The sequence below is a fragment of the Anthonomus grandis genome, chromosome 10, assembly GCF_022605725.1.
Source record: "Anthonomus grandis grandis chromosome 10, icAntGran1.3, whole genome shotgun sequence".
In the NCBI taxonomy this organism is placed as follows: Eukaryota; Metazoa; Arthropoda; class Insecta; order Coleoptera; family Curculionidae; genus Anthonomus; species Anthonomus grandis.
The window spans coordinates 10,623,846-10,639,604 of record NC_065555.1 but is presented as its reverse complement, the minus strand read 5'-3'; the positions used below and the strand labels follow the sequence as shown (position 1 = coordinate 10,639,604).

General features: G+C 30.4%; 2 protein-coding genes across 4 annotated transcripts in view; one reads left to right on the top strand and one right to left on the bottom strand.

Moving 5' to 3' along the window:
• The first annotated feature begins 3,129 nt into the window (after positions 1-3,129).
• Positions 3,130-4,253, top strand: LOC126741124 (ER membrane protein complex subunit 3-like). The gene has a single exon (XM_050447456.1). The coding sequence runs from the start codon at positions 3,220-3,222 to the stop codon at positions 3,958-3,960; it is 741 nt and encodes a 246-aa protein (XP_050303413.1). The 5' UTR covers positions 3,130-3,219; the 3' UTR covers positions 3,961-4,253.
• Positions 4,254-8,963: 4,710 nt separating this feature from the next.
• Positions 8,964-15,759, bottom strand: part of LOC126741008 (uncharacterized) — a 51,624-nt gene continuing 44,828 nt past the window's right edge. For all 3 annotated transcript variants that reach the window (XM_050447250.1, XM_050447252.1, XM_050447253.1), the window contains 2 exons: positions 9,529-9,664; positions 8,964-9,382 (listed from right to left, as the gene is read on the bottom strand). In XM_050447250.1, the coding sequence (XP_050303207.1) occupies positions 9,201-9,382; positions 9,529-9,664 (318 nt within the window). In that variant the 3' untranslated portion in view covers positions 8,964-9,200. The remainder of the gene's footprint in view (positions 9,383-9,528; positions 9,665-15,759) is intronic.

Here is a 15,759-nt window from a genome sequence, read left to right as displayed (position 1 = left end):
TCATGTTTCTGAATCGCTCACCGTTTACTGTAACGTTTTGACCATCAGCATTTCTGAAGACATAAGGACCAATGATTCCACCGGCTTATAAAGCGCACCAAACGGTTAGTTTTTCTGGATGTAACCGTTTTTCGCCAATAGCTCGTGGATTCTCATCCCCCCAAATTCGCCAATTCTGCTTGTTTACATAGCCATTTAGCCAAAAGTGTGCTTCATCACTGAACAAAATTTTCATATGAAATCGTGGATCAACAGCCATCTTTCCTTCCGCCCATTCAGCTAATGTACGGCGCAAAAGATGATCCTGGGGTTTCAACTCCTGGACAAGTTGAATTTTATATGCTCGCAATCGAGATCTTTGCGCAAAATTTTCCATAAAGTTCCCTTGTTGAGAACGACGACGAATTGACACATTTGGATCATTATCAACACTGTGCTGCACAGCAGCTATCACTTGTTGCGTGCGCACTGTACCGCCTCTTACGGGATGCGTATTGTCGACTAGAGTAAAAGTATTGCGAAAACGATCAACAGTTTCTCGAATTAATCTCTCTGAAGGACGATTAGGAGCACCATAAAACTCACGTAATGCCCGATGTGTTTCTCGAATAGAACCAAGTCTTTCAAAATATATTTGAACAATTTGGAAACGTTGCTCCGGCGTGAGTCTGTTTATGATGAATTGCCAAATGAAAGTTCTCCGCCTCTAAAAAAACACCCTATATAATAAAACGCGAGAAGAAATTTGTATAAAGTTGCAAATATTGTCTATTATTACGTGTATATTCTTAAGTTTGGTCCCCCTATCACAAAACTATATAAATGAGATTGAAAGCATACAGAGAAAATTTCTAAAATAATTTCTTTACTATAAGTGCGATAGAGTGTACCCAGAAATGGATCCAAACCATAGAGTTTGGTTGGAAGGCTTGGATCTATTGTAGTTTCTAGAATGCCTTTCATATTCAGAGCAAAATGATAAGAGCGATGATGTAGCTTATGTTACAGGGAGGACTTTAGGAAGTCTTTTACTACGTCTGTTTATACTGTCTATCCAACTGCATGATAAGATTTATCAGAATAAAACACAAGTTAGCACATTTCATGTTTTCTCATCAGCAAGGTGTTTTTATGAATTTTTAAAGCTTCCACTTTTGACTAATTACTTAACAAGTTGTTTTAGCATTTTCAGTATTAGTTTATTAACTCTTTATTTACGCTCGGACACGACAACTCCCTTTTCTTTTTTGCATGTTTTCAGATTTCTAAAAAATATACAGTGTGCGTTAAGGAGAGTGGATAGCTGTCAACTTTATTATCTTAAATAAAATGCCTTATATGGATTTTTGAATTCTATATGATAAATTCTAAACACGTTTTATGTATAAAACCCTAAATCAATCTTGAACTGTTTTCAAAATATCAACAAATGAAAATCAAAATTTTTAAAAACTGCCAGGTTTCAAGATTTCAATTATTGAACTATCGGTACTTTTTTGTGTCACAGGTGGCAGGTGGGATACTTTGACCTTGATAATTAGTTTTGACGTCTTCGCTAAGTTTAATATTATCCAAAATGGCTCAATTAAATGAAGGAGAAAAATTACATTAATAAGGATGAGGTGTTATGGAGATCCTGTTAGACCATACCGAGCGTGGTCAATTCCAAATCGTGTTAGACCATTTCCAAATCGAAATCTCATTACTTTATCAACTGCTCAAAAAATAGTGAAGAGGTTCGACGAAACTGGCAGCAGTAATTTTAAAACAAAATAAATTTCGTCCTTATAAAATGTATTTGATGCATTTAAGAACTTTTGAACGATGATTTTGATAGAAGGGTCGAATATTGTGAAACAATCATGGCAAAACTAGACCAAGATCAGAACTTAGTAAATAACATTGCGTTTTCGAATGTAGCTATGTTTATGCTTCATGGCATTTTAAACCGCCAAAATTGCAGGTTCTAGACCGATTAAAATGAAGTGCGTACCCAGTAATCCCAAAAAATTAATGTGTGAGCTGCGATATTTGGAATCCACATTATTACATGTACGTTATTGAAGGAAACCAGTTTTCGTAAAGTATTTAGAAATGCTGGAAAAGCGCATTGTTCTTGCAATTAGACGTTTGGCCGGTCCAAGCTAGAGACAAGTATAGTTTCAACAAGATGGAGTTCCTCCGCACTATAGTCGAGAGGTGCGTGATTAGTTAAATTTTAATTTTCTAATTAAATAAATAGGCAGGAGTACCATAGCCACCTAGGTCCCCAGACCTCTTCAGATTGCTTTTTTGGGGCTTTTTAAAAAATAGAATTTTTTGTCACTAGACCTGAAAATATAGAGGAATTAAAACAACGCATAACAAATGAAGCTGGCCAAATTACCCAAAAAATCATTCGAAACGTGATTGCCAAATTTTATTTTAACCTTGCGGATTATCAAGGAAAGCATTTTCAACATTTAATTAAATAGTTTTGCTTTGTACCAAAGTTTCTATTACAATACCGTTATTAAAAAATGGCATTATTTGCTTGACATTTTGAAACTAGAAATTTAGAGAAGCTTCAGTTAAATCTAAAGTTATTGTTAAAATATAGCTTATGAAAGACTAATAGGAAAGTGCAACTCGTATATCTCTAAGTTAGGTCATTTAGATTTTATAGCCTGTTAAAGTCTTACAAATTTTGATTTTCAATTGTTGATATTTCGAAAACAGTTCAAGACAGGTATAGGGTGTTATACACAAAATTAGAATTTATTATATAATCGAAAAATGTAATAATAAATCGGGTGTTAACTATTCTTTTTACTCTTGAAAAAAGAAGAATCAACTATAATGCACTAATTGTTGGTTTTAAAATCGTTAATGGCTTGCTATAAACCATAGTCAGGTTTTTATTAAAATTTTAATTCTATACTAGATACTAGAGCTCATTACATAAATCGGTTGTTGTATTTCTTGTTCTCTTTGTCTCTTTTTCATTATATATTCCATTGACTCCAGGATTATTAACTATATCAGAATATCAATACCAGAAAAACCATCGCTGATTGCGACGAATGGTGTCAATAATTTTCTTATGTAAATTCACCATAAGATCCTCCTTGCCCTATCTCTGTCAAAAAAATCAATAATCAGCTGCTAGCTGATTGAGGTTAAGTCTAATTTTTTTTTAACATATTTGGGGTAGAATATTTGTATAGATTTCACCGAAAAATGAGTACAGATTTAATAGTAGATACCCAAATTCGGGTCTGGGTATTTTTGCCCATAGTTATCATAACCTTCCTGGTAGGAATCATTAGGCACTATGTTTCAATACTTTTAGCCAGCCAGAAAAAGGTGGAGACCCAACAGTTTCAAGACAGCCAATTAATTCTTAGAGCAAGAATCTTAAGGGAGAATGCCAAGTATATCCCAAAAGCGGCATTTCTCTCTCGCAGACAGGCATTCAACAAAGAGGAGGATGGCTACCTAACTCAAAAGAGACCCGCAGTCACTCAGAATATGATGACAGACCCATCAATGATGACTGATGTAGTCAAAGGTAATTTGACCAATGTATTACCAATGATTATAGTTGGAGGTTGGATTAACTGGATGTTTTCTGGCTTCATTACAACCAAAGTACCATTTCCGTTGACATTAAGGTTTAAATCTATGCTTCAAAGAGGAATTGAATTGTCTCACCTGGATGCTTCATGGGTGTCTTCTGCCTCATGGTATTTTCTAAATGTTTTTGGTTTAAGGAGCATTTATGCCTTAGTTCTTGGAGAGAATAATGCTGCTGATCAGTCAAGGCAAATGCAGGACCAGATGTCAGGAGCAGCAATGGCAATGCCCCAAGATCCTAAGGTAGCATTTAAATCAGAGTGGGAAGCATTAGAAATTGTAGATCATCAATGGGCATTAAGTGATATTGAGAGTAAATTAATAGGAGATGAAAAAGTAGATTAATAAGGTTTCATGTTGTAAGTAAATTAAGGTAAATTTGCCCACATTATTTTATGTTGAGTTTTTTTTTAACCAAATTTGAATATTATAGAAAGGAATTATGTATAACTAATGCACTTTTAACTTGAGATTTAAATAGCAATATTCAAAAGAATTTTGTAAAGGTTAAATACAGTATCTAAAAAAATAGCTCAGGAATAATGCTAATTTAGTAGGATTGTAATAAAATTTGTGTATTTATTATTACTAATAAGGTTTAATGTTAAGTTCAACAAATAAAGTTTGGTTTGTGAGTAGTTTTTGCAACAATTTTTATTTCTGATAAATGTGAGTAAAAGTTATGAATAAATGAAAAATATCAAATGAATAAATAGGTTAGTCAGGAAAGTCCGTGAGACGAAGCAGAACAAGTAAAGATGGTACCTGCCGACATGTGTTTCTGCTTTTTGGCATCTTCCGGACAGGGCAATTGTTTTTATTTTTTCCTTTGGTTTTTTGGTTGCCCTGCCCTGAAGAAGCCAAAAAGTAGAAACATGTGTAGGCAGGTACCATCTTTACTTGTTCTGCTCTGTATCATAGAGTATCCTGACTAACCCATTTTTTTGCCATTTTACTGTCCGTGCTAACTTTCTTTTATTAAAAACATATGACTTTTCATGAAAAAAAATTGAAACTTGAAATAGCTTTTATGGGATGGTCAAAAAATTTAACTGAAACTGAAAAAAAGCATTACATATATCTTTTTTCTGTCCGCAAAATGTGTAACTAATGAACTTTTCACAATTTTGAAAAGATTTAGAAACTATTGGCAGAACAAAACTGGACAATTATTAAAAGCATTAATGACCCTGAAACAGCAATGACAACTTTCTCTGAAGTTTCCACTAAGCATGTAAACTTTTAAGAAAAGTTTTTATCTCCAGTTACTAAAAATTACCTAATCAAACATATTCAAGATCACCAAAATAAAAGTTGTCCAGGTACTGATGGTATATTGCTATACTAATTAAAAAATCCCATGTAAAATTTCTTGAACTCCTACTCCATATAATAAACAAAATTTATGAAACAGGGAAAGTACCATCAATCTAGTTTTAAAATATCCGTTGTTACCCTTATATATACTATAAAATATGTTATAGGCCACCCGATTAGCTAAAATGCACGTTTTACTAAAATTTTATTGAGAAGAATTTAAAAGATCGACTATTAGACTTCCTAAATAGGTATAATATTATATCAGATAAACAATATGGATTTTTACCAGGCGTAGATAGTTTATATACAGTGAGGAACAAAAGTATTGGCACACCATAATTTTATAAAGTAATTTATTAATGTTTACTATATTTATATAACTATCTAACTAAAAACATATAAAAGATTTAGTACAATAATAATAATGAAAAATAAAACAGATTTCCTTAAGCATAACGAGAGCATAACAAAAAAATAAAAATTACATTCTATTTAAAATGGACATAACTATTGGCACACCAAATAAAAATAAAATTTAATCCCAGTTCTAATATTTTGTAGGACCTCCTTTTCTTTTTATAATATGAGTGAGCTTCCTTTTCATTGGATGGACCAGCCTTTGTGAATAGGAAGGCTCAAAACTATTCCATTCTTGCAAAAAAACACGTTTAAGCTCTTCCTTACTGGAAATATGGTGTTTCCTTATTCGTTTTCCTAGCTCACTCCAAAGATTTTCGATCGAGTTAACATCTGGAGATTGAGGAGGTGTATTTAAAGTATGAGGAAACATTAAACGCAATCTACTGCTTGACTATATAGGCTGTATGTTTCGGATCGTTGTCCTGTTGAAAGTAATAATCATTTGCCAAATTAAGTTTTTCCGCACTAGCTCTTAAGTTTTTTTTTGAATATTTAAATATACATTTTTGTCCATAATACCATCTATAAAAACCAGATTTCCGACCCCTCCCGATGACATACAGCCCCACACTAGTACACTACCACCACCATGTTTCACAGTCTTATGCAGATTTTGTGCATCTAGTTCACAATTAGGCTTCCTCCACACAGTTACTTTCCCATCTGAATGAAAAATGTTGAATTTACTTTCATCAGAGAATATTACTTTGTCCCAAAATATATTATCTTGATGAAAGTGTGCATTCGCAAATTCAAGACGCTTTTTTTGGTTAACCTTATTAACAAATGGTTTATTCCGAGCTACTCTGGCACTATATCCAGCCCTATGAAGAACTCTTCGTACTGTTTTTGAGCTCACGTTGTTGCTATCTTCTTCTGTCAATATAGCCGCAATTTCAGAAGCGCTAGTTCGAGGATTTTGCTTAATTTTATTCACAATTTTTGTTTCTTGCCTCTCCGTTAACTTTGGCGGACGTCCAGTTCTAGGCTTATTTTTGAAATTTTCTGCAGTTTCAAACCTTTTTAAGACACTACGCACAATAAATCGACTTTTCTTCGCAATTTGGGCAATCGCTGAATACGATTTACCCTCTTTTCGCTGCTGTATAATTATTTTTCGCTCGGATTCCGTCGTTTCTTGGCCTTTGCGACCCATATTTGCAATGTATGCATTTAAAATAAGCACTAAACCTAAAGAAATATTTTACTTCATATAAATATTCTGTTAAAGAATGTAAAAAAAATGCTTCAAAATTCTCACATACAAGGCACCTACTTTTAAACACTTTGTAAACATGTGTGCCAATACTTTTGTCCATTAGATTTTTGATAGAATTTTAATATGGGTTCTTTTGTAAAGCCTTTATTTATTAAATTTGTATTAAATATTAAGAAACGAATGCTCTTGGGTATACACTTTAAATTAGAAAATATTTAAATGTAATAGGTCTAGTAGCTTAAGAGGACAGATACGAATTTTAATAAAAATCAATATGTGCCAATACTTTTGTCCCTCACTGTATATATTATATTATAGATGCTTTATGCGAACTTCTGATATCACCAGCCATTTGAACAATAAGGGAAAAGAAATGTTTTGGTGTTTTTATTGACCTGGCTAAGGCCTTCGATACGGTACCACATACTAAGCTCTTTCAAATTCTAGAGAAGTATGGAATAAGGGGAAGCGCAAGGACACTTATGACAAATTATTTACATCAATATTCATTATGCTTACCAATACTATAGTGCGCAGATAAAAATAACCCGTTGTACTAGGATTAGTACTTCCAACGTCAGAATCATGTATAAAGCAGGCAAGATTCATAAAGAAATTAAAATAATATTAATAAAAATAATGGGAGTAAAAGAAACGCGGTGGACAGCCTCTGGTCAACAATTATAAAATATATTACTCAGGAAATCCGACGATCATATAAATAGAATGACAACACAAAATAGACGACAATTTGTTAGGATAATAATACGTTTTTGAAGGTGGTAGACAATGGTACAGTGAAAACATCTTGTCAGTTTACACTGACTTGATAACGGTTGAAGATACTTACCAACCGAAACGTCGTGTTACATTAAATAAGTAAGACAATGCAAGTCCGACAAGATGTTTTCAAGATAATAATACATTAAGCAATGGCGAAATTATAAAAATAGTGCTGAGTGCCCAAAGGCACTGTACTTGGTTCACCTTTGTTTATAATTTACCTAAGTTCTCTTCTTGATATTAAGTAACAAATGGATTCATTATTTCATATGCAGATGACATTGCCTTACTTTTAAATGGTGCGAGTTGGGATCAAACAAAACAGTCTGCTATAGAATACCTGAATAAAATGAAAAACTGGTTGAAAACTTATAAATTAACCCTGAATGTATCAAAAACAAATTAAATTGCTTTTTCTCTCACTGGGGTAAACTGAAAGGCTTATATATTCATATTTTTCAATTAAAAATAAAATTATCAAATAAAGGAAGTTTCACAGATCTTGTAAATATCTTGGAATATTCACTGATCAAAATTTTAAATAGCATATGAAATTTGACAAATTTTCTAAAAGCTTTACATAGATATTTTGCTGAAAATAAATAAATAAATAAGAAAGATTGAAATTTTAAAGCTTGTATATTTTTCATTTTTGTTTGTTTTTTTTTGTTGGTGATTGGAAGAAACCTCTCTAAAAGTGAGTTTAAAAAAATTTCCAATATTGGCAGTTTTGTTTGAATCAAATTCGATTAAAGAAATGAAAGTACAATAGTATGATAAACCTAGTCTTTTGCTATTTTACTATCCCATCTTTAATTTTTTGAAACTGTATCGACTCCGGTTGAGGTTGTATCACCCAGGTAGCTTAAGCTTCCTTAGTGGGGATGCTGTATTTTTGCTCCAAAACCGGAGTTAATAGAGCTGAATACACAAATTGGTGGTTTGTTCCTGTTCGGGATCCCATATGTTTATTTTTCTTTGGTTGTCTGGTTGCCCTGCCCTGAAGAAGCCAAAAAGCAGAAACACATGTCGGCAGGTACCGCCTTTACTTGTTCTACTTCTCGTCTTACGAAGTATCCCAATAAACCTATTCTTTTGATATTTAACTATCCGTATTATCTTTAATTTTATAATAATAAACTAACTAAATATGTTAATTAATGTAAAATTATTAGGTTAAATTAAAACCAGAATCATTGATTTATTTAATAAGTTTAATGTAAACAGGCTTGAAATATGCGACACTACAACTAAAATAGCTACCATAATATTTATATTTTCACACGCTAACCTACATTACTTAAAAAAATAGGAATAAAACATAATAAACAACTTAAGAAAATAATTAAACATTAGTTTTTCATAAATCACAGATATTTTAATACAAAATATTTTATTATGTGAATATCAATGTGATACATTTAGCATATTATAAGGAAAGAAAACAGTCTAACGTAAAAACATAATATGTACTGTGACTAAATAAATTAATATTAAATAACATTCTAAAGGCAGCGAAACATCATTTTGAGCAAAAGTGATTTAATAAGTAAATGTAGGTAAAAATATTATATATATAGACACAGTATAAAAATTAAAACCAATATCCAGTGATATTATGTATTTACACAAATGATAGGTCACAATCACAAACTAACATGTATAGATTCTTATAAAAAATGGTATATAGTTTACTTTTCCAAAAATATTATTCAAAAAAAAAATCGCACTTTTATCAAAAACCAACATATGGCAGTCTTATGTAATTATTTGGAATGCTCCTCATTAAACTTCGGAATGATGCTAAAATGCCATTACTACTATATGGAATGTTCTTTTCAATTTAAAAAAGAATATCACTGGTGCTTCCTGAACTGAAAAGCACAGGTTTATCAACTTCTTCCAACATGTCGTCACTGACCGGCTCCTCTTTTTTCGGTGCTGCTATTGGCTCGTGAAAACTTTTGCTGATTCCTAACTGAAATTCCTCTGTAGTTTTTGGAGTGTAAGACGCTAACGAAGAACCTAATAAATAAATGAAAATATAAAAAAAGTTACGAATAATAACAAAGTTTGAAAAAAATAACAGATGAAATATAAACGTGCTTTTCACCCTTGGGCCATCCACCAGCAACAATAAAGCGTAATTAAAGTGTATTATTGATGTTTACCTGTTAAATTAGGAATTGTATGGCCAACAGGAGGCGCTGTCGCAGATGAAGGAGACGGGTGTTGGTCATCCAATAAAAGCGAATTTTCAGATGGATACTCGTATATTTCAGCGTCGTCTATGAATGATATTTTCAACTGGAAATAAAAAGTAGCAATAACTGAATGTTTTACATAATTATAAAAATTAAAATATTTTTATTTTGATAATTCAAAGTATTAGACAATATTATGCAGTGGCAGTATAATACAATAATTACGAAAAACGTCGGTATAAGGTTTATCAGAAACAGCCTACATCTAAGAGACTTAAATGATAAAAATAGCACAATCCTACAACTAAGAATTTATATAACTTAGTATACACTTAGGCTGTATAAGATTTTTTCAGGAAGATGTTCGGCGCAAAGCAAACGGTTTACAATGCATTTTTAGCAAATTAATAAAAATTCGTTTCAACATACCTCTTTACTAAAATGTTCAAAATGTATGAAAAAGTAATTTGTTGTCTTTCCTTAAATATATGTTACTAAAGGATTTTAGTTTACCCAAATTATTAAAACATTTACATGTCAGATACGAAAAAAAATGCATAGATCGAAAAAGCAAGGCTTTTCTTTATTCTAGTATTAAAACCATGATCTGACTGGACAGATTGAAGAACATATTTATATCTCTAGGTAAAAGTTCACATTTCCATAACATATAAATCCTACATAGTTAAAATTTTTAAAACTACAAATCTTTACTTCGTAAGTTAGCATAGTAAAAAGTTGGTAGAGATTCTCGATTAACATAATTAAAATGCTTAGAAGTTCGGAGCATAACAAGTCTTTCCCAGTTTAGACCACAGTTTTATAGATGTCACTGCTGTAATCTTCTGATCAGCTTTGATAGAGAAGCTAGTATGGCAAAGCATTTGTATTAATGGAAAAATCATGAAGATAGTTTTCTCCACATATATATCCATTTGATTGACTCAAAAATTTGGCCAAACCATTTCGCCCTTATACTTTAATAATTCTAAATCATCATCTTTAATCAACAAATGTGTATCATCAGTGTATAATACTGAAAATGGGTATTGATAATCCTACAAACCTATTCTACGATCGAGATAGGACTGTTATGTTCAGAAACTTAGGTTAGGATATGCTAGAGAGTAGGCGCTAGATAGCACGGTTATAAAAATTGAGGTCGCTCTTTTTAAGGAAAACTGTTGCTATATTCAGTTGAGTAGGAATATAGCTTATAATAACAACAATATTTTATTAATTCATCCGCCGAAACTCGGAACAAAATAATAGGTGATTTAAAATAAAAAACGATTGGCAAAAAATAAAACACCAACGCTGTCTACTTCCTTATGGTTGGTTGTATAAATTAAATAGAATTATATAATACACCAGATTACTGCAAAACTTATTCACTGATTTGGCGGTAATGATTATATTATACAATAATAAAAATATTGGGCTTAAATGTCAGAACCACATAAAAGGTTGTGTTAAAATGTATTAAATATTAACAAAACAGGTCGTTGAAGCATGTTTGAGTTATTTATTGGGTGATTAATTTTTTATAAAAAGATAATATTATCAGGCTAATTGAACTGTATGGATAATTTACAAAACAGTATACAATCAGTATTTTTTGACACTTAGTATCACTCTATATAAAGTGCGAAAAATGATAAATAATTAATCCCATAATAAACCATATTGCCAGTGAAATTTTCGAAAGTGTTGAGTATCACAAGTTACACAAATTAAGCCCCACTTTCATTGAAAAAAGAATAAAGTGCTATCGAAAAAATGGCGTTATTTGGACCCATAACTTAACACCTTACTTAACAAGCCTTTCAATTACATTAGATAGGATAAATAAAAGGAAGATTGGCCTAAAATTTAATGTGATTTTAAGAATATCATAAATTTACGTAACATTTGCCAGATTCAAATAACATGGATCCCTGCAAGATTGATCCTAAGGAGTATTTATAGTTTCAGCCAAAACAACTAAGGAATTTTCAGAAGGATTCGGAAAAAAAAAATTATACATTTTATTATTGATGTTAAGTCGGCAGACATAAAAAGAGTTCTTAATATTATTATCTGGAGCATAATTTATATAGGACCTATATTAAATGTTACAAAGAAATTAATTTATTTTATCAGGAGAAATGTCATGAACCACAACTGACTTAAAGTTATTTTCTGAACGAATATTATTGACATTTCTCCAAGTTTCTTTCTTGCTTCTTGCAAGCATTTTTCATTTGATTTTAGTAATAGAATTATCTAGATAATTTTATTAATCGGTCACCGATAATTGCTGAAGAAAACATGGTAAATAGGGTATTGAATATACCTGAAGATCATAAGCCTTGAAGAAACTTAAAATTAAAATCTAAAGACTCCTTATCCGCTTCCACAACAATATTAACAATTTAACTTTTTCTTAGGTTTAAACAACTAATTCAAGTACTGTATTTATTATAAGACGACATTCCAACTTAAGCGATCAATTGGTAATGAAGTTTTCATGGAAGAAAGTAGTGTTTAAGCATTGGCAACTAATGTGTTGCCATAAGTCTCAGTAAACTGCCACTTAATATCATTTTTTTACATAAATTGGTTATGAGCGATGTTTAATATTTGCAAAATATCTTAGATTATTTGCTGTTTCTTTTGTGTTTCTAAAATAGCTTATGGGTGGATGCAACTATACTTCTTTTGTTAACGCTTAGTGCCATGAAGATAATTTCAAAAAACTTGAAATATCCATACCTGATCAAAGATTCTTGTATCTCTATTTGCACCGTTCTTCATATATTTACTTGAAAAAAATTACCTCCTGTCAAAAAATTCAGTTTGCACCTTTAGTCCACCACTCCTTCAAATTCCAGGTAGACTATATTATATTAAATTATAGCTTAAATTGCTTTTACGTTACAACTAATGCTATAAAACCAAATATTAATTATAACAATCTACAGCAGCTCGTTACGTTTACATAACATTTATACCATTTGCATACATCACCGACTTTAATAACATTCCATAGTGTTTAACGATTGTTATTTATGAAATTTTCTAATTTCTTTATGCATGTTCTTTTACGTAACTTAACGCCCAGTTTTGATCTAATAAATGCGGTTATAACTTACATAAATCACAACTTGTTTGACATAAATCATAACTAGTTGTATAACAAGTCTATGAAATGATATTAATGTCATTTGGTTTTATTGTATAACAGTAATAAAATGGAAGGTATTTTTGATACAAACATAAGGTAACAATTTAATTAGTAGGAATAAAAAACCAATTAAGTGTATTAACATGCACAAACAGAAGAATCAACTTAGTTTTACATTGCTTTCCTTTTAATAGGTGTAATGTTTAACAAGAAAAAATGCATGAATACAATAACTATATAAATTAAGCTTTGTAAACGGCCGTGAAACAATAAAAGGGAAGCCCTAGTGCTTAAATACGCTTTACTATTAATTCAAATGACACTGACCTAATATAAAGATTTAATAGTTAATTGCGGCTTCCGAGTATTTAGGCTTCCCTATGCTCTTCTGTTGGCCTAGATTTTTAAAGTAGGAATCGATAGCATTAAAATTACATGTGGATATGTCTCTTACATAAAATTTATATCATGCTGGAATAAATTAAAGAAATGAAACATATAAATATACTTTTCACACCTAAAAATATACGGTAGGTTTCCAAATTAGATTTATAGGGAAACTAAAGATTATTTATAAATCAAAATGAAATAATCGTTCAATAAAAGATAGAAATTAAAGATGAACTTAATGACTGAAAATTAATTTTTTCATTAAAATTAGAACTTTTAGGATACAAATGCCAGATTGTCTGTTAGTTAACAGATATTAATGGAATTATGTATGGTCCTTTATAACGGAGTTGAACAAATAAAATTTACTTAATATCTTGTGAATTAAAATTAAAAAAAAAATGTTAAATTTAGGATTAGTGGTAAAAACGTATTTTTTCTCTATACAATTTTTTTATACAAATTATGATGTGTTGCCATCTAACCTTTAAAGATAACTTCAAAAATTTCTAGAGCTACCAGAAAAACCAATAAGCAGCCAAAATTGTTTATTTTGCTCAAAACTTGAATCTAAATATAATCTGGAGAATGAGGAAAGTAAAAAGCAGGTCAGCCGTCAGCATCTCCAATACATTATCTGATCTCTATCTGAAAAACTAATTTCCTATTAATAACTTATTAATAGATATTGATGAGACATTTAGCTCAGAAAACGTAATATTTTTGCCTTTTTTAGAGAACTAGTCATACAAAGAAGTGCATAAGAAATGTTTTACACTTAATCTCAAGAGAAAGCTGTGATGAACAGGATAAGAATACTGAAAGCTAAGAAATGCTACATTACTATCAAAGAATTTTAGGAAGATAAAGCCCTTCTTGGTTAAGAGGCGTATACTTTATTTTTTGTTATCTTGGACTGTAGCAGGTGGCTATGTTACAGTATAAAGCTACTACATTTTTCTATGTAGAAACTGGTCTAAATCAAAATGTGACACTTCATTTCTTAGTAGTTTAGTCTAATTTTTTTCTAGATTGTATCTATTATCGTTTCTTTTTTTTGGCACGCTCATCCTCTGGGGTCCTTTTACAATTTTTAAGCAATTAAAGATTTATTTTATTGTATTTAGAGTACTTTTAAAGAATAATACATTTTCTGGTAATCGGAGTGTACTGCCACATTTTAAAGCCGATACCCATGCGACCCGGAATATGTTTAATGAGAAAATATTAGAAATAACAGTATTTGTGCATTATAGACTAAAAATTTCTAGGTGAAAATTCTTTTATGCGATTAGGCACAATACTTGTATATTCAAATGATTTTGACTTATAGACAAACTCCAAAATTTCATTTTAAATATGAAGTTTTACAAAATACAACAATTAGTAATATTTACCAAAGGTTTCAGGCAGTAAGGAAGGCATATGCAAAGATCTTTAATAGAAATCCTATCAATTGCTATTATCCGCATTAGTTCCAATGTTTTCTATAATATATGCAGCTTTCTCTTCATTTATTAATTTTATGTTAAATTCTTCCTGATTTATATTTTTTATAATAGTAATGTAGAAATTGATTTTTTCGTTAAATGTTAAATTTTTAAATGCTATAAAGTCTTCAGCATTATTTCAATTATCAGGCAAATAGCTGCTTTTATTTTTCGTAAAATTTAGTTTTTTACCATTATTCCAAATTCTTTTCCTATTTTTAATGACATTTGTTTAAATTAAGCTACTTTTTTCCTGTTTATTGCATATTTAGTGTAATTCTTTAACTTGTTATAATTTAGATTACCTTCGATTTTCTGCTTTATATATTTTTGACGCGCCTTATCTCTTGAGTTTCATTAAAACATATATTTGTAATAATCCAAGGAATAAATGGTTTTTCTTCATAAGTTTTCTTTTAACAAGGGCATATTTATTAATTAAATAATTAATAATATTATTAAATATCATCACTTTTTCATTAATCTTATTACGATAGTATACATCATGCCATGGCAGTTGCTGAGCTTCATTTTTAAATGCTAAAAGATATTGTAGTATTGTCATAATCCTGATATTGTAGTTTTATTATATGGCTGCATTTTCAAATATTACTAATGTATATTCTATATACTAGTATTAGTACCTACTAGTAACACACAAGAGTCGACATTCGAATTTTTAACAATTTTTTTGTACATTTTACATTTTTACATAACACACAACCCACAGATCCGAAAGGCCTGAAAATTTTGATTCTCATTCGGACAGTACAATACCGATCTAAAATATTTATTAATATAATAAAAAATATCATTTTAATTACGTCATTAGAAGTAGGTTTTTATTTCTAATTTACATATAATACTTTGAATACAAATAATTTAAAAATATATTCTTTTTACTTAATTATTCAAAATACATCACATAGAATCTCAAGTACTACGTAAGTAAAATCTTCATACATTTGTTCGTTATGTATATATTGTAATTTGTCTTATAAACGGTCTTTTAATATTCTTAATGTTTTTGTAATAGATGCACATTGCTAGCAGAATCCGTTGGTTTCTAATGATTTATTTAATCGTTGTCGTTATCAAGTATCAATACCAACATACATGTACCGACCGCATATAAATCAAGTATCTAGTCTG